At 34.5% G+C, this 19,853-nt stretch overlaps 1 protein-coding gene across 1 annotated transcript in view; it reads left to right on the top strand.

Moving 5' to 3' along the window:
* The window catches only part of CAPZA2 (capping actin protein of muscle Z-line subunit alpha 2), a 61,263-nt gene that overhangs the window by 13,891 nt on the left and 27,519 nt on the right, over positions 1 to 19,853 (top strand). Inside the window, exons 2-3 of the mRNA XM_028525435.2 lie at positions 11,931 to 11,994; positions 16,176 to 16,227. Of these exons, the coding sequence (XP_028381236.1) occupies positions 11,931 to 11,994; positions 16,176 to 16,227 (116 nt within the window). The remainder of the gene's footprint in view (positions 1 to 11,930; positions 11,995 to 16,175; positions 16,228 to 19,853) is intronic.

A 19,853-nucleotide genomic window follows, 5' to 3' on the forward strand; every position in this document is an offset into this window, starting at 1 on the left:
ACAAGCAAATTGGGCCCTTCTGGTGACGATTCCTGGGTGGGTGGGTTTGTATATGTTCTAAGATCCCATGGGTCTCTCTAGTGAACTGTTCTGTGAGGCTGGGAGTTTCTCCTGCTGCCTCAACCCCCACAGGATTTTATAGCCAGAGGTTTTTGAGGCTTTAGTTTCCTTCACTGAAACCTTGGATTGTGCAGTCTGTCTGGCTCCCCAGTAGTTTCTCCTGGTTTATCCGCATACAGATGTGGGACAGCCTAAACCACCATCCATTGCCTTGCCTGCCCAGTCCATTGCCTTGTTGCATGTCCTGTCATCTCCAGCTGCCCGTCTCTGCCCCTCCTACCTGTCTCGATGAATGTTTCTTTTTTAACTCCTTGGTTGTCAGACTCTACACAGTTTGATTTTCTGTCACTTCTTTTCTTTTTCTTTTTTTTAATTTGTTGTCTTTCTTTTGGTTGTGCAATGAAGCACAGCATGTCTATCTTACACCTCCATCTTGGCCGAAAGTCATAAGGTCCTATATTTTGTTTCTTTAACATTTTACCTTTAATTTTTTTACTGTGTTTTTCATTAGAAAATCAAGTGTTGGATAAATACACTTTGTGAATTTTTAGCAATAAAAATTAATGTTAAAAGGCTTGTGAATAATTGTTTATTAGAAAACAAGCTAACAATATTTAATTCCTTAATTAGCATGGTTACCAAGTTTTTTAATTAATAAACATTTATACGTAATAAGAAATAAGATATACTATCTTATATTTGAGAGAGTTGTTTTGCATTTTTTAAGTTAAGATATAATTTGCCTGCTATACAGTGCACACATCTTAAATGTTCAGGTCAATGGATTTTCAGAATTATATAAACCTGTGCAACCACACCATTTACTCTAAGACGAAAATTTTCTGTCACCTCAGAAAGTTCCCTCATTCCTCTTTCTGATCAATCCCCACACCCTTTTCCAAACCATATTCTTTCTCACCATAGATTAGTTTTCCCTCGTTTGGGATGTCATATCAATGGACTCATACAATATATGGTTTTGTGTATGTCTGGTTCCTTTCCACTCAGTATGTTATGTTTCTTTTTTTTCTTCTACTTGATTTTTAGGAAGAGACAGACATTGATTTATTGTTCCACTTATTTATGCATTCACTGGTTGATTCATGTATGTGCCATTACCAGGGATTGAACCCGTAACCTTGGTTTATCAAAATGATGCTCTAACCAACTGAGCTTCCTGACCAGGGCCTCAGCATGTTTTTGAGATTTGTGAATGGCATTACTTGTATCAGTACCCCAGTTTACTTAGCCATTTTTTTCTTGATGTACATTTGGGGTAAGGCTGCTATGAAATCTTGTGCAATTTTTTTATGAACATATGCATTATTTCTATTATGTAAATATCTAGTTATAAAATTGCTAGGTCAAAAGAGAGAACTTTTGAAGTTAACAGTTTTGGTAGAGTATATAGAAAGAAGTTTTTTTGCCATGAAAATTTGTATTAAACAGTTACAGCCCTCCTCAGGCACAATTTGTATAGTTGTTTTATGATAATTTAAAGTGAAGTTAAATATGTTTAGCCATAGAAGAAGCACCCAAAAAAATCAGCCATTCACTTTATTTTTATAAAGTCTAAACTAGAACAATTTGATTTTGGATCTTGAAACTAATGAGTTGGTTCAAACAGTTATAAACAAACAAAAATGGTAGATATGATCATATCTTAATTAGAACTCAAGTAATTAGAATCTTCTGTTTACCCCAGAATTGCTTAACTTGATTTTAAAGAGACAATAGCTTATGGGGGAACTGCAACAGTGCTTAAATAGCCCTACTAGAATTTTTGCATGGAAAAATGAATTATTCATTACTTCCAGAGATAACCATTGGAAATCTTTAAACAAATTAAGTTGTTTATGAGAAGAAATGGAATATTAATTTAATGTCACATTATTTAACATTGGTATTTTCTTAGTGTTAGCTAGCACCTTTGTGATAACTGGGTAGTTATCTCTTCTTGCTGTCTACTATTGTTATTGAATATTCAGAAGTTTCTTGAGCAAGTTACATTCTTGCAATTACTCCCTGAATGATGACAGCTAAATTCACTAGACATTTTTTCAGAAGCATTTTTGGAATTTTAAAAAATGTATTTCATGTGCCCTGGCTGGTATGGCTCAGTGGATTGAGTGCTGGCCTGTGGACCAAAGGGTTGCTGGTTTGATTCTCAGCCAGGGCACATGCCTGGGTTGCAGGCCAGGTCCCCAGTAGGGGACGTGCAAGAAGCAACCACACATTGATGTTTCTCTCACTCTCTTTCTCCCTCCCTTCCCCTCTCTCTAAAAATAAATAGTCTTTTAAAACCCATGCGTTTTGTATATCCTTGACTTTTATAGTCACTTGTGGTATCTACTCTTTTATAAGCACAATATAATGGAACATAGTTTTTATGCTGTTTCTCTTTTGTGTATGTTATACAAAATAATGTTTAGATCCAAGAGAAAGAAAAGAAAAAAATACAACTCTTTCAGTTTTTAGCCAAGGTTAATACATTAAGCTCTAATTAATAGGTTAACTTTTCAAAACTATACTTCTTGGTCCAACTGTTAGGAGGTACACCTGTCAGCTGCTGGTAACTAACATGAATAAAAGTTAATCTCCCATCTAGCCATCTTCCCAACAAAACCAAGGCACCCCCACCCCCAATCTAGAATTGCAGTTCAGAAATTCAATAAAAGTAACAGGCTCTCTCCCCTGTCTTGGTTCTTGTCTTGCCCGCAAGACACGAATTCAAGTGAGAGACAAAGATGTATAGTGGAAATGAGATAGCAAGTTTATTTATGAAACACAGAGCACAAAGCTGCAAGCAGACACTCATAGAAGTTGTTACTAAGCTTGTTAATAAGGTCTTACTATACACTTGAGCCAAGGCCACTGGTGGGTACTTAGGTAATCTAAGTACCTTGACTATTGCGGTTCAGGGGTTATATACCTCAGTCAGCTTTTAGGTGCCCCCTCCTTCTCCTCTTGTAAATAATATACAGTTACAAAGGCTTTCTTTCACAGTAAAGGTTCTTTGTCTTAGTGAAATTGTTACAGAGGCCCTCTTCCCCCCTCATAGGCTCCCTCTTTCTCCTGTGCAATCCCATACTCAGTAATCTTAGTAAGATTGTTACAGAAGCCCCTTTTCTCAGCCCAGTCTCAAGGACTCTCCCCTCCCCTGCACTGTTTTTGCTCCTAATGCTTGGGACACCTGGCAGTCTTATCAAACCAAATTCAGGACTGCTGAGTTAATTGGTTAGACATGGCTTCCTTTTGCTTCTAACCTCCTGTATTAAGTTCTTTGTTAGATTTTAATGTTGAGGGTCCTGTCGTTATTTCCTGTCTGGCTGCTCATTCCTACCTGCTACTTAACAACTCTTTGTTGAATCTGAGTCCAATTTAGAAGGATTTGATTTCAAATAATATCATATGGAAGAAGATGGTTAATGCAGAAGATTCAGCAGTGGACCTAGGAATGTATCTCATAATTCACTGGGTTCTTCCAGGGAAGGAAAAAAAAACCTATAATATTCCCGGGGGTAAATAAAGTATAATTCCATATGTGTTAGAGAGAAAATATGTTTTGTTATTTTCAGAAATTCATTCTAGGACCTCTCATATGACCTTTTTTCTTCCTTGGGTTTAGAAATGCGATTAAGTAATTTTTGAAATTAAAAATGTTAGCTAGGAACAATGGATGTTGGGGAATGTTGCGTCTATAGCAGTGTTTAGAAAATACCTTGGTAATTAAACAGTTTTTTAGGAAGCCATTGGTATACCAGACATGATTTTTTTCTCTAGCACATGAAAAATCCAGAAGTCAAATTCTTAGCTGGTGAAATTCAGAGAGACCAGATTTTAGGCATAGCTGTTATAATCCAAATTGGTTTGGAGAAATCAACTAGAATTTTTAAAGTTCAACAGCTAATCACATCACTAAATATGCTATGTATGTGTGTGTGTGTGTGTACATATATATACATATATATTGCTTACTATCAATACTTTGCCAGTTTTATAAGTAATGTATAAGTTAAGAGTTTTCAAAAATATTTGATAAAAATTGTTGTGACCTGCTGATGAATGTCTGTTGCCTGTGGTAATCATTAAGATTTTCTTTTAAATGTTTTCTAACAACAACTTATCTCAGTTAAAAGGGGAGGGAATTAAGAAGTTTACATAATAATAGATTCCAGTCTATGTTTAGCATGCACTATCTTCCATACCATACTCCGCCCTTGACTATTTAAAATTCTTTATATTTTGCCTTCTGATTTTAGTAGTCCTATTAAATATTTTAAAAAACAATTTGAAAACATAAATATATTTTAATTAGAATATAGTAAAAGAACACCCCCCTTTTTATAATGACTTGCAACCATGTATAGATTCATGTAAGCACTACCAAAATCTAGCTGTCATGCAGTTGCATCATTCCCAAAATTTCCTTGTTTTCTTACTTCCCCTCATTTCTCCCTTTGTAGAAATTAAGTATTTACATAAGAGAAAAGAAACTCAGAAGAGATGGAGATTAACTCTTACCCTCCCCACCCCACTGCCCAGCTCCTGGAAACAGTTGATGTGTTCTCCATTGCTATAATATTGTTTATTTGAGAATGTCATATAAATGGAACATAGTAATTATTACTATGTAACTTTTTGAAACTGGTTTCTTTCATTCAGCTTAAGGCTCTTCAGATTTGTCCACATCATTGCATGTATTTGTAATATGTTCCTTTCTATTGAGTAGTATTCTGCTGTGTGAACACACCATCGTTTATTTATTCATATACCCATTTGTGGACGTTTGGGTTGTGCATTGTGTTGAGCAATTGTGAATAGATTTTTGTGTGAACATAGATTTGCATTTATTTAGGGCACATAACTAGGAGTGGGATTGTTATGTCATATTGTGTGTGAGTAACTTTATAAGAAATTGTCAAGCTGTTCCCTGCTGGGTTAGCAGTGAGCCTTGGAACATATCTTGTAATTCACTGGACTATTCAGATTGTTTTGCATCTTCATTAGCACTTGGTATTATCACTCTTTATTTTAGCCATTCTATTACGTATGTAGTAGTATTTCATGATGTCAGTATTCATTTTCCTAATCATTAACAATATTGCACATCCTTTTGTGCACTTGTCTATCTTCTGCATATCCTCTTGGATGTGTCTGTTCTAGTCTTTTGTTTGCTATTTTCTGAACTTTCAGTTTTTACATATTTTGGATACAAGTCCTTTGTTGGACATGTGGATTCAACTTACTGATTTTTTATTGAGGATTTCTTCATCCATGTTCTTGTGAGATTTGGATCTGTGAGTTGTGCTAACCTAAAAATAAAACCAAAAATATAACCAAAGTGAGAGTCAACAAGCATTATCTTAGATGAAAGAAAAATAGCTATTTTGGAAGCACTGATTCAGGCAGAAATCCAAACAGTGTTGCAATTAGGAGACAAAAGTTATTTATGGGAAAGGGAAGGGGAACAATTACATCAGTAGAAGGAGGCATTTCTATTGGTGCAGATAAGCTAACGTAACAATGCTAACTCTAAACAATGTTTTTAATTTTCAGTTCCTGTAGCCATAATACCTGCTTTCTTGTTTTCTTTTCCAATAGTTGTTTGGAACAGTCCAGAGGTTATTTTGCCCAGTTTTAACATTCCAAATGAGGCATAATACCTGCAAGGCAATTCAGTTCCTCTGAATGGCAGCTCCAGTTCCATCTTAAATTGGCTCCGTTTATTTAGTCTTTGGTAGAGAATCGTTCTATTCTCTTAAAATGATTTGGAAGGTATTTACTTCTGTTTTCTGGAGTAAAATGTGTATAATTGGTATTTTCTGTAATGTTAGGTGTAAGAAAACCCAGAGTTTTATTTGCTGGAAGGCTTTTAACGACAAATTCAACTTTTAAAATAGGTTTAAGACCATTCAGAACTTTGGTTTTTGTGTCTTTCAAGAAATTTGTGTTTCACTCATGCTATTATTAACATTTTAAATAACAAAAAAATGTTTATATTTGGGCAGCTGTCTGGTGGCTATACTGTTACATTCTGCCTTGTTTGGTTTTGGCTGGCTGGATTTTACTCATTCTACCAAAACTTTTGTATCTGAGAAGCAGCAAGCATAATGTAAATAAAAGTGTATATTCAGGAATCAGACTGACAGTTACCATATTTTGCCATGTATAACATGTGCTTTTTTTGTCCAAATTTTTGAGGGCACAGTTAGGTGCACATTATACATGGGTACTACTTGAAATATATCTTGTATCTGTTCTTGTGTTTTATATTTGTCACATGAAATTTCTTGTACCATAATATGTTCAAAAAAATGATAAAATTCCTTTATAGTACAAAAAAACAAGAAACTAAACAAATATAAAAATGAATTAAAAAATTAAAACAAAAGATTTTTTTCCTGAAAATTTGAACCAGAAACATGGGTACACAGTATACCTGGGAGTGCACTATACTCAGCAAAATATAGTACTTCTCCTGTTTCAGATACTTTATCTAAAAGTGTGCAAATATAATAACTACTTCATAGGGTTGTTGTGAAGAATATATGACATAATCCATGTAAAGGGCTTGGTAAGCACTAACTAGAGCATCCTAATTTTGTTAATATCCTCATCATTGTTAATTGCTGGTGCTATCGAACAATATTGATTTTGCTTCAAATTTTTTAATGTTCCAGACTATAAAGGCTTCCATTTTTTTTAAATTGACATTTTCTAACCTCTTGAAGGCCTTGTCACATATGTGGCATCTAACTAGGAAAATCTTCATTCTAGCCATATGTGCTCTTTCTTCACCTGTCTCTTCTGAAAACTTAGATGTGTGCACACACACACAACATATATGAGGTCTGTCCAGAAGGTATCTAGCCATGTAATATGAAAAATAGAGACAATTTTTGAAGAAGATACAAGAAATATTGTACACAGGACAATGACGCCTCAGTCCCCTTCAAAGTAGGTGCCTTGGGACCTCACACAGTTCTCCCAATCGCCATCAGCCATCCCACTGTATTTTCCTGAATCTCATCGATGATCTGAATTCTCTTCCCTTTCAAAGGTGACTTTAGTTTTGGGAAAAGCCAGAAATCACAAGGTGCCAAATCTAGGCTATGGGGGACTGAGTCACCTGTGTGATTTGATGTTTCGCCAAAAAACTCTGCATGAGAGTTTTTTGCATGAACAGGAGCGTTGTTGTAATGAAGCTGTCAATCACCATTTGCCCATAGCTTGATCTTTGGAATCATCTGAATAGTTTCCATGGAGGAATGTTCAAACTTAACACAAAATTTGATGCGTATTTATTGCTCTGCTCGCACAGTCATTTCGAATGTGACGGCCTTACACTACACATGCTCACACAAGGCATCTACTGCCCCCACTGACTAGTACAGTGAAGTCATCATTGTCCATCCATGTGCATTCCAGTCCGCTTTCCTTGGCTGCCAGGTTACATCAATGTTGGGCAAACCATTCTTGTTATTAACAATGGCTGGACTTCTTCTGGACAGCCTTCATATGTACAAAGCTAAGTATTTTCTATTCTTACCGTTATTTTTAGTTCCCACCTCAAATAAATCACAATGCTAGTAAAGTGGGAAATAAGAAAATAAGCCAAGGCTTTTGTTTTTGCCAAGGATGGTCCCTTAATTCAGTAAATACTTGAATGTGCATTAAAAAGTCACCTGGAAAGCTTGTTTAAATAGTGTTTCCTGGGCCTCATTTCCAGAGTCTAATTAAGTTGGTTAGGTTGGTACTCACGAATGCACATTTCAAACATAATCACTGGTGCTGCTGCTGCTGCTGCTCCTGCAGCAGCTTGTTCAAAGAGTGCACTTTCAGGAATACTGACTCATCTGAGTCAGAGATGACTGTGTAGTGATGGGAAAACTTATAAATGCTCGACTTCTTCACTAAACTGTAATATAGGGCATGTCATTTAACCTCTCAGATATATTTTTGTTAGTGATTGATGATGTCTTTATCAAACACAGTCGTTATTCTGTTAAAATATGCCTGTCAGTATAACAGTTGATATTTTGTCTCACTTATCTTTCAGCTAAAGTTTCCTAAGATCCAGTCAGATCTATCCATTCTCCCCCTTTCTATATTTTTCACTAATTTATGACTTTATAAACACATAATTATGTGTTTATAATACCTAAGTGTATCTTAGGTATCATACCTAAGTGTATCTTATTTCTTCACACATAACATTCTCTTGATAATTTTTTTCATTTTAGTTTAAAAGAAAAATTTGCTTATAAGAAACTGTTTATGTTAGGCCACTTTGAATCATTAAATTGTTACATTACGTATGTATATATTTTTCCTTTTTTTAAATTTTCCTCCTACCTCCCCTTTAACCCCAAACTCTGATAACCACCAATCTGTCCTCCATATCTATGAATTTGGAAACTTGAGGTTTTTTTCTTGTTTGGTTAGTTAGTTGGTTTAGACCCCACATATAAAAGTGATCATAAAGTATTTGTCTTTCTCTAATTTGTTTCATTTAGCACAATGTCCATGAGGCCTATCCATGTTGTCGCAGATGGGAAGATTTCACCTGTTTGATAGCCAAATAATATTTTCATTCATTTATTCATTCGTTCATTCATCATTGGATACTTAAGTCATTTTCCTGCCATAGCTATTGTAAATAATGCTGCAGTGAATATAGGGATGCAGATATCTTTTTGAGTTAGTGTTCTCAATTTATTTGGATAAATACCTGGAAGGGAAATTGCTGAACCTTATATGGTAGTTCTATTTTTAATTTTTTGATGAACCCCTACATTGTTTTCTATAGTAACTGACCAATTTATATACTACCAACAGTGTACAAGGATTTCCTTTTCTCCCCTTTCCTTCTTGCCAACAGTTATTTCTTGTCCTTTTGATAGTAGCCATTCTAATGGGTCTGAGACGATATCTCATTGTGGTTCTGGTTTATATTTCCCTGATGGTCAGTGATGTAGATAGCATCTTTTCATGTTAGCCATTTTCATTATATCCTTTTTGGGGGAAATGGACATAATAAAGATATTCTGCCCATTTTATAATCAGATAATTTGGGGGGTTTTTTTGCTATTCAGTTGTTATGAGTTCTTTTATATATTTTGGATATTAGCCCTTTATCAGATTTGCAAATATTTATTCCTATTCAGTAGGTTGTCTTTTCATTTTGTTGATGATACCCTTTGCATGTTAGTTTGATGTAGTCTTTGCTTTTGTTGCCTTTGGGAGGGGTCAGATTTAGAAAGTCATCTCCAAGACGTGTGTCATGGAGCTTGCTGTCTGTCTTTTCTTCTAGGAGTTTTATGGTTTCAGGTCTTACATTCAAGTCTGTAATTCACTTTGAGTTAATTTTTGTGTGTAGTATAAGGTAGTAGTCAAGTTTCATTCTTTGGCATGTGACTGTCCAGTTTTCTCAACACTATTTATGGAAAAAACTGTCCTTTCCCCATTGTGTATTCTTGCCTCCTTTGTCTTAATTAACCATACCTGTGGGTTTATTTCCAGGATCTCTGTTCTGTTCCATTCATTTATATATGTCTCTTTATTATGCTAATACCATACTACTTTCATTACCATAGCTTTGTAATATAATTTGAAATTAGGGAGTGTGATGCCTCCAGCTTTGTTCTTCCTTCTCAAGATTGTTTTGGCTATTCAGGATCCATACAAATTTTAGGATTATTATTTTATTTCTGTGAAAAATGTCATTGAAAGTTTGATACCTTGTAAGGGGATTACATTGAATAGATAGATTGTTTTGGGTCATATGGACACTTTAACAATATTGATTCTTCCTATACATAAGCATGGAATATCTCTCCATTTATTTGCTATATTTTTCAATTTCTTTCATTAATCTCTTGTAGTTTTCACTATACAGGTCTTTTACTTCTTTAGTTAAATTTATTCCTGGGTATTTTATTCTTTTTGTTGTTTTAAACTGGGTTGTTTCTTACCTTTCTATTTCTGACAATTCATTATTAGTGTATAGCAGTGATTTTCAATAGGTATGCCAAAAGAATTTTTAAAACATGCCATACCTGTTTAGTCAGGGGCACTGACCTCTCTCTTACATTGTCAAGTAAAGAATGACAACAGCCAACACAGTAGCTGTTTGGTGTGAATGCATCAGAATTATACCTGTTTTTTGTCACATCAGCAAAAAATATAATACATATTTTGGTGTGCCGTGAAGTTTTAGTAATTAGTTTGTGTGTGCCAGGAGATGAAAAAGGTTGAAAATTGCTGATGTATAGAAATGCATCTGATTTTGGGGGTATGATTTTGTATCCTGCAATTTTATGGAATCTATTTGTTCTAACTGGTGTGTGTGATTGCTTCTCTATTCTACCATTAGACGTCTATACCTAAAAGATGTCACATTATTGTAATCTTTTTTGTTTGTTTGTTTTATTGAATTTATTGGCATGACATTGGTTAATAAAAGTATGTAGGTCTCCAGGATATATTTTTTTCTGATGGAATCTTTAGGGTTTTATCTGCAAATAGTGGTGGTTTTACTTATTTGTTTCCAGTTTGGATACCTTTTATTTCTTGTCTAATTGCTATGGCTGGGACTTCCAATGCTGTGTGAACAAAAATAGTAAGAGTGGGTATCCTTGTGTTTTTCCTGCTCTCTTAGGGAATGTTTTCAGCTTCTTCCTTTGAGTATATTAGCTGTGGTCTTGTCATACAGATTTTATTATGTTGGTGTATGTTCTCTCTGTATCTGCTTTGTTGAGAATTTTAATCATAAATGGATGTTGAATTTTGTCAAATACCTTTCCTGCATCTGTTGAAATGATCATACGTTTGTCCTTCATTTTGTTAATGTGTTGTACTACGGTGATTTACAGATGTTGAATCATCTGTGTTTACATGCCTAGAATAAATCCCACTTGATAATGGTATATGATCCTTTTAATGTATTATTGAATTCTGTTTGCTAATATTTTGTTGAGGATTTTTACATCTATGATTACCATGGATATTGGCCTGTAATTTTCTTTTCTTGTGGTGTCCTTGTCTGGTCCCAGTATCAGGGTAATGCTGGCCATTTAAAAGTTTGAAAGACTTTCCTCTCCTATTTTTTTTTTTTGAAAGAGTTTGAGAAGGACTGGTATTAATTATTCTTAGAACATTTGGTAGAATTCACCAGTGAGGCTGTCTGGTCCTGAACTTTTTGTCTGTTGGAAGGTTCTTGGTTACTGATTTAACCTCCTTACTCGTTATTGGTCTATTCACATTTTCTATTTCATTATGACTCAATCTTAACAGGTGTTATGTTTTTAGGAATTACCAATTTCTTTTAGGTTGTCCAATTTGTTGGCTTACAGTTGTTCATAATAGTTCCCTATGATCCTTTGTATTTCTGTATCATTTATAACAGTTCCTCTTTCATTTCTGATTTTATTTATAAATCTTCTCTTTTTTCTTTTTAAGTCTAGCTAAATGATCTTGTCAATTGTGTTTATCTCTTCAAAAAAAACAGGTCTTAGTTTTTTTGATCTTCTCTATTGTCTCTGTATCATTTATTTCTGCTCTAATTTTTTATATTTCTTCTTCCTACTAACTATGGGCTTTATTTGTTCTTTTTCTTCTTCAGGATGTAAAGTTAGGTTGTTGATTACAGACATATATTTTATTTATATTTACCCTATACATTGTGATATAATAGTAAATGATTAAAACAGTAATAAACTTTAGGTGTTTGAGTAAAGTGTCACTATCTTTACATGTTTCTTAAGCCATTTTCTATAAAACTTTAAAAAGTATAATTTTGCTTTTTTTTTCTTTTTGCTATTAGAGGCCTATACAATGGGACATTTATATCTTCATTTCTATTTTAGGTACGTATTGCAGCAAAATTCATCATTCATGCCCCTCCTGGAGAATTTAATGAGGTGTTTAATGGTAAGTGTTTAATTTATAACACTAAGACTTGATATACCAAGCACTCTTTTTTAAAAGAGTAAATGATATAACCAAAATAACCAAGTTAAGGGGGAGTATGTAGGAGAAAATGCTGTGAAAATTTTTGTCAATATGGATTTTGTAATGGGTAGAATATAATGTATTTGATATACATGGTAATTGTTTGAATAAATCCTCTTAAAATAAAAGTTATTTTAAAAGACAAGAACTTTTTAATTTTAACTATTTTTTGGAATTGGAAAATTCATTTTTGTATTTCTTGTAAAGAAAAACATACTAGATTAAGATAAACAGCCAAAAAGTGGGGAGGGCAACATTGTTTCATTATACTTAGATGACAGCGCATGTAAAAACATTTGTTATTTAAATTATATCTCATATATTAGTTTACAGTATGCTTTTCCATAAACCTCACTGACAAAACATTTTTATAATTATTCACCTGTAGATCAATTTTAAACTCTTATATAAATTTACAGCAACTCCTGGTTGCTATAAAAACTGTTGCAACAGCTCCTCTTGAACACTAAGAATGATGCATTTGAAACAGTGGCCAGGAAATTGGCCTGTAGTGATCTTTTTTACAGAACTTTTCTTAAGCATTTTAAAGAATAAGCTGCCACAAACACTTTAAATGTGCTGTTTCTAATTCATGTATATTTGGCCTATACCGTGTCTTAAATTAAAATAGATTTACAGTAGGTTTTGCTGTTTTCTTTTTTAAAGATTCTAACCTGGGGTAAACTATTTAAACATGTTTTTTAAGAAGTTTAATCAGTAATGTTTATTCATAGTGTAAGATAGTGATTTTTAACCACTGTGCCACAAGAATTTGTAAAATATGCAATGCCTGATTATTTAGTAAGAGATGCTGACCTCTTTTCCTTAGATTGTCAAATTAAAAAAATGACAATAGCCAACACAATAGTAGACAACTGGTGTGAATGAATCAAAATTATACCTGTTTTTTGTCTAATCAACAAAAACAATATATATTTTGGTGTGCCACAGAATTTTAATAATTTGTTTGTCATGAGATGGAAAAGATTGAAAATCGCTGGTGTAAGTTATAATGAAAACTTGCCTCAAAAAAGATTGGGTTTGAGATGCCAAAATTGTTCCTTTAAAAATACCCTTGAAAATCTCTTAAATTATTCACAAACTATAATATGTGATTTAGTTTATGCAGTCACATATGCTACTTCTTATGCATTGAAAACTTATGCATTGTAGTACACTTAGAGAAAGAATGGCAAGTCTAGATAGTAAAAAACCTCTGGAAATTAAAATAATTTTGCCTTTTAGGATAGCTATAACATCTGTAGTAGTGAATTTAGAAGTTGGAGAGAATTCAGAAGTATTTCTTCTTTCTGTAGCTTTTAATTTCTGTTTTAATATTCAGCTTCTATAACCTAAGTATACATTAATACATCTGATTGTTGGGGCATTAAAGAAGATAAAGAAGACAGATACAGTCTCCTGAGGTTTAGAAGTTGACATTTACAATAACTTAATTAATGGTTAAACAGCCCTAAAATCAATGGTTATCAGACTTCTGTACAACCCACAGAGCAAAGAATAAATTATGATTCTAAGCAAGTTTTTCTTACGCTTTTTCCCCTAAATTAAATGCCCTACAAATTTGTTACTCAGAAAGGGCCTAAAAGAATGTATGAGTCCTAGAAATTGCTTTTCTAAGTCTCATTGGAAATTGATAATGAATTGATCTGTGTTTGAGATACAGTAAATTTGGGCATTTTGGTTGAGCCATTCAGTAGGTCTGGGATGGAGAATGAGCTATGGAATAAAAGTGGAATATAGGATATTATAAAAGTTTTAACTGAGGGGTTATTTTAGAGTTAAAAAGTAATTAAATATTTGAGGGGAAATGTCATATCAATTCAATTATTTTCATTTTATCTTAGTTGATAACATTGGCATCAGAATGATTTCAAGCCCTGGCTGGCGTAGCTCAGTGGATTTGAGCTCGGGCTGTGAACCAAAGCATCGCAGGTTCGATTCCCAGTCAGGGCACATGCCTGGGTTGCAGGCCACGGCCCCAGCAACTGCACATTGATGTTTCTCTCTATCTCTCTTTCTCCCTCCTTTCCCTCTCTAAAAATAAATAAATAAATCAATCTTTAAAAAAAGAATGATTTCAAGAGAAGCCACAAATTTTAGAATTGCAGTCATAAAATCTTGTCCAGTGGTTCCCAAATTCTGTTTCCCAGACCAGCTACATTAGGGCCATTGAAACAGATTTTTGTTCTTCATTCTCAAAAACTGAATTAGTAAATCTGGGCTGGGACTCTGAAATATGCACTTTTTTTTTAAAGCTGCCCATCTACTACCCTATAGCCTAGCCTGGAACTACAGCCTAAAATCCCTTCTTTAAGAGTAGTATTTTATTCAAATACTCTATTTTTTCCACTGTACTCTGCTTATGTTAAAAGCATGGTCTGCCCCAGCTGGCGTGGCTCAGTGGATTGAGTGCCAGCCTGGAACCAAGGGGTCATGGGTTTGATTCCCAGTCAGGTCATGTGCCTGGGTTGTAGGCCAGGTCCCTAGTAGGGGGCATGTGAGAGGCAACCACACATTGACATTTCTTTCCCTCTCTTTCTTACTTCCTTCCCCCCTCTCTAAAGATAAATAAAATAAAACCCTAAAAATAAAAGCATGTCTTATTTTTCAGAATAAAGCCACTTGATCAAATAGATTCTACTTTTAAATTATTTTTTCATCTAAAACTGGAAAAAATACACTAGCCTACAATTTCACATTTAATGATTATGCTTTAAATATTGAAGATGAAAGAATTATACTACTCAAAGAGAACTTCCCAGTCTGCTTTGTGAGATAGAAATAACTATAATTGGTAAGGTTTGTGTTAAGCAGAAGCTTCTGTTGTTTGAAATCAGTTAATTTAAAAATCAAATTAGTATAATTTAGTGGTTAGCAGAAGAGATTGTTTTTAAATCAAGTCCTACTACTAAAAAAGGTATGTGAATAGGAAATATTTTTCTTTTTGGAATAGCTTTGTTATTTTTGTAAAACTCATTCCATTGTAAAGTGCTCCCCAAAAAAACTCCTAAAAATCACACAAAATTCTACCCTCTAGTTCTCCGCCGTTTAAATGAAATTTCTAATGTCTCTCAATTTAGATAACACACATAACATTACATAAATATGATAGTAATGTATGTGTTGAGTTTCCCCCTACCTGTTTGTTATAGTATGGATGTTTTTCATTGTTGTTAAATACATATCTATATTACTTTTAATGGCTACCCAATTTCACATTTGTTTATAAGAACTATAGTACATTTATATATTATTAAACCAGTTTCTTAATGGGAGATACTTAGGTTACTTGTGTTATTTTCATTTAATGAAAAATTAGGATGCATTATTCTGTGTACGTTATGGTAGCAACAATGTGAAACAGCCAAGTCACAGGAAATATAATGGAAAAAATATATATGAAGATGAATAGAAATTTGGTTGTTTTTGGTGAAATTGTGATTTTTTTTCTTTATGATTTCCATAGTGCTTGGATTTTCTAATAAGAATTATTTTAAAGTTATGTTTTAATGATTAATAGACAAATGTCTATGTAATAGCACAGAATTAAGAATTGATAACCAAAATGAGATTGCTGAATCAAATAAAGCACCTACCATGTCCAACTAAATATATTCATCTTTTGTTTGAGGACAGAAATGCATACTTCTGCACTCTATTCACAAGTGTTTCTTATTTAATCAATTTTCTATAGGGCGAGTTCATTCAAAACTCATGATAGTATTGTCAAACTAGAAATATTGTGATAAGTCTGCAGATCTTATAACACCATCTTTTTTGTTGTAGCTTATCTTCAGTTTCTTTGGAGATACATTACAGTCTGCTTGCATAACTATTAAGGGTATAAAATAAGTTGTATTTCTATTTCATTTCCTCTTCTGTTTCCTAACAAATTTTTAAATTAATACCATGATATGTTTTTGTGCTTACTTTGGTTGTCAGAATGATATTTTGATCTTGCATACATCTTGGGCCAGGGGTGGGGGGATGTTAAAACGTGACCAAAATAACTGCATTTATTGCATAGAAATTTCAAACATAGAAAAATAGTAACATAGAAAACAATATTTATTTTACAGATGTTCGGTTACTACTTAACAATGATAATCTTCTCAGGGAAGGAGCAGCCCAGTAAGTATTCTATATTATTATAGTAACATAATGAAAGTGAGTTAGGAAAAATGTTTTAAAAGTGGTTTTTAAGCACTAATCCCTGGAATAGATATTGGCACAACAAGTTCAAATATATAGAATCATACATATGTACTAGGCTAGAAGAAAAATTATCACAGAGAGAAATAAGGACATGTAACATGGAATTCTCTACCCATTTAATGTTTGGCAGTGGCTTTTATACACACTGCAACATTTTGACTTTTGCAAAGTTGGATAAAATTATTTTAGAAACTTAGATATTTAAAATTATGATTACTATTATTATATGCAGGTTTTACTTTTTATTATATGTTTGACCTTAATAAGAATTTTGATGGTTATGAGATTTTATTCATCCATAAAAACCTAACATAGTATCTGACACGTAATTACTTACAAATATTCACCAGATTTGTGAGTGATTCAGAGAACTAAGCAATTCTAAATCCCAGTACATCATCTTGGAACTAATGACCAGAATCATTACTTTGCCACAACTATCTTAGTATTTCAAAGAAATTACTGATTCTCTTCCCACAGCCATCTTCCAAAATAAGATCTGAAGACCCATATTGTAGGCTAACCAACTTTATTACTCACTTGAAAATGGTGAAATTGAACAGATTTTTAGGTGCCTTACAAAGAGTGTTTAGTATCTGTTTAACTATTTTTATCCTGTTACACTACCCGACGTGTGAAATTCTAACTAATGAAGGAAATTTGCTCTGATTCTGTATTTGTAGCATTTGAAGACTTTATCAGTCGGATTTCACTTTTGATTAAATTCCTGTTATTTTCTTTTTTAATATATTTTATTGATTATGCTATTACAGTTGTCCCATTTTCCCCCCTTCACTCCCCTCCACCCTGTACACCCTCTCCCACCCATATCTCCCCCCTTTAGTCATGTCCATGTGTCATACTTACAAGTTCTTTAGCTTCTACATTTCCCATACTATTCTTACCCTCCCCCTATCTATTTTCAACCTACATTCTATGCTACTTATTCTCTGTACCTTTTCCCCCTCTCTCCTCCTCCCACTCCCTGTTGCTAACCCTCCATGTGATCTCCATTTCTGTGGTTCTGTTCCTGTTCTAGTTGTTTGCTTAGTTTCTTTTGGTTTTGCTTTAGGTGTGGTTGTTAATAATTGTGAGTTTGCTGTCATTTTACTATACATGTTTTTTCTTTATCTTTTATTAGATAAGTCCCTTTAACATTTCATAAAATAAGGGCTTGGTGATGATGAACTCCTTGAACTTGACCTTATCTGAGAAGCACTTTATCTGCCCTTCCATTCTAAATGAGAGCTTTGCTGGATAGAGCAATCTGTTTCTTTCCAGACCCTTCTTGCCTGTAAGGTCTCTTTTGAAAAATCAGCTGATAGTCTGATGGGAACTCCTTTGTAGGTTACTGTCCCCTTATCTCTTGCTGCTTCTAGGATTTTCTCCTTCATTTTTACCTTGGCTAATGTAATTATGATGTGCCTTGGTGTGTTTCTTCTTGGGTCCAACTTCTTTGGGGCTCTCTGAGCTTCCTAGATTTCTTGGAAGTCTATTTCCTTTGCCAGAGTGGGGAAGTTCTCCTTTATTATTTGTTCAAATATGTGCTCAATCTGTTGCTTTTCCCCTTCCCCTTCTGGTACCCCTATAATTCAGATGTTGGAACGTTTAAAGATGTCCTGGAGGTTCCTAAGCTTCTCCTCGTTTTTTTGAATTCTTATTTCTTCATTTCTTTCCTGCTTGATTGTTTTTTTCTTCCTTCTTGTCCACTGTATTGTTTTGAGTCCCAGTTTCCTTCCCTTCACTTTTGGTTCTCCATGTATCTTCCTTTATCTCTTTTATGGTAACCTGCATTTTTTCATGTAATTTGTGCCCCAAATCAACCAATTCCGTGAGCTTCCTTATCACCAGTGTTTTGAACTGTGCATCTGATAGATTGGCTATTTCTTGGTCGTTCAAAATGATGAGTCCTGGGGGACTGATCTGTTCTTCTGTTGGACACATGTCTCTCTCTCTCTCTGTCTCTCTCTCTCTCTCTGTCTCTCCTTTTTTTTTTTTTTTTTTTTTTTTTTGGTCTGGTCGCTCTTGTTATGGTGAGGGGCAGAGCCTTAGGTGTTCCCCTGGGCTGGGCACCCAGTCGCTAGATTGTGACATTGTAGGTGGGGGTGGGGGTGGGGGCGGGAGGGAACAATGGCAGTAGCTCAGTTCTCCTGGGATCTTGGTCCCTTCTCTGGGATCCTGGGTTGCACGCTCTGCCCTGGTCCACAATGCCACCTCACTGGGTCCGCCAGCTGCCGCTTGTGTACTCAGGGCCCACCACTGCATCCCAGAAGGCTTACCCGCTCGCTCCTGGTTGCCTTATGTGCCCAGTTCTCCCCGATCTCCGTGCGCCACGACCGCACCTGGTCCTCCCTCTCAGCCTCCTACCAGTCTGGAGGAACGGGTCTACTTCAACTTCTTTGCCGTCCAACTTCCATTCAGATAAATTCTCTGTCAGTTTTGGGTGTTGTTCTGGCTCTAAATTGTTGTTGTTCTAATTTTGGTTGTGTGTGGAGGTTCGGTGCGTCCACCTATGCCTCCATCTTGCCGGAAGTCCCAAATTCCTGTTATTTTCAATAGCAGTTTTTACTTACTATGTTTTTATTGTGGGAAAAATCTATATAATATAAAGCTTATCTTTTTTAATTTTATTTTTCAATTACAGCTCACATTATTATTTTATTTTAGTTTCAGGTGTACAGAGAAATGGTCAATCATATAAGTCACAAAGTGGTCCCCTCTATATTTTCCAGGACCTGCCTGGGCACTATACATACTTATTACAATATTATTCACTATATTCTATCTGTTGTACTTTACATCTTCATGACTATTTTGTAACTACCAACAAAATTTATCTTTTTTTAAATATTTTACTTATTTATTTTTAGAGAGGGAAGGGAAGGAGATAGAGAGAGAGAGAAACATCAATGTGCAGTTGCTGGGGGTCATGGCCTGCAACCCAGGCATGTACCCTGGCTGGGAATCGAACCTGCGACACTTTGGTTCGCAGCCCACGCTCAATCCACTGAGCTACGCCAGCCGGGGCCAAAATTTATCTTTTTAATCACTGTTAGGTGTCCAGTTCTCTGGCATTAAGTACATTCACATTGATTGTTGTATAATCATTACCACCATTTATCTCCAGAACATTTTTCATTATCCCAAATCAAAATTCCTTACCATTAAATAATAATTTCCCATTCTCACCTTCCCCAAGCCCTTTAGCAACCACTATTCTATTTTCTGTGTCTATGAATTTGACTTCTCCAGGCACCTTATAAGTGGAATCATACAGCATTTGTCATTTTGAAACTAGTTTATTCTATTTAGCATAACGTCTTAAAGACTTTGCTGTGGTGTAGCATGTGTCAGAATTTCCTTTTAAATACCTAATATGTATATTAGTACATCACATTTTGTTTATTCATCTATCAATGGAAACTTGGGTTGTTTCTACCCCTGTTAATTATTACACTAAAATGCTTTATAGAAATCAGTTTACTTTATATCTTTGATTTTGGTTGGTAGCTTCTGAGTAAATAGCCACTTCTAAGTTTTAA

Source organism: Phyllostomus discolor, chromosome 10, assembly GCF_004126475.2.
Source record: "Phyllostomus discolor isolate MPI-MPIP mPhyDis1 chromosome 10, mPhyDis1.pri.v3, whole genome shotgun sequence".
Lineage (NCBI taxonomy): Eukaryota > Metazoa > Chordata > Mammalia > Chiroptera > Phyllostomidae > Phyllostomus > Phyllostomus discolor.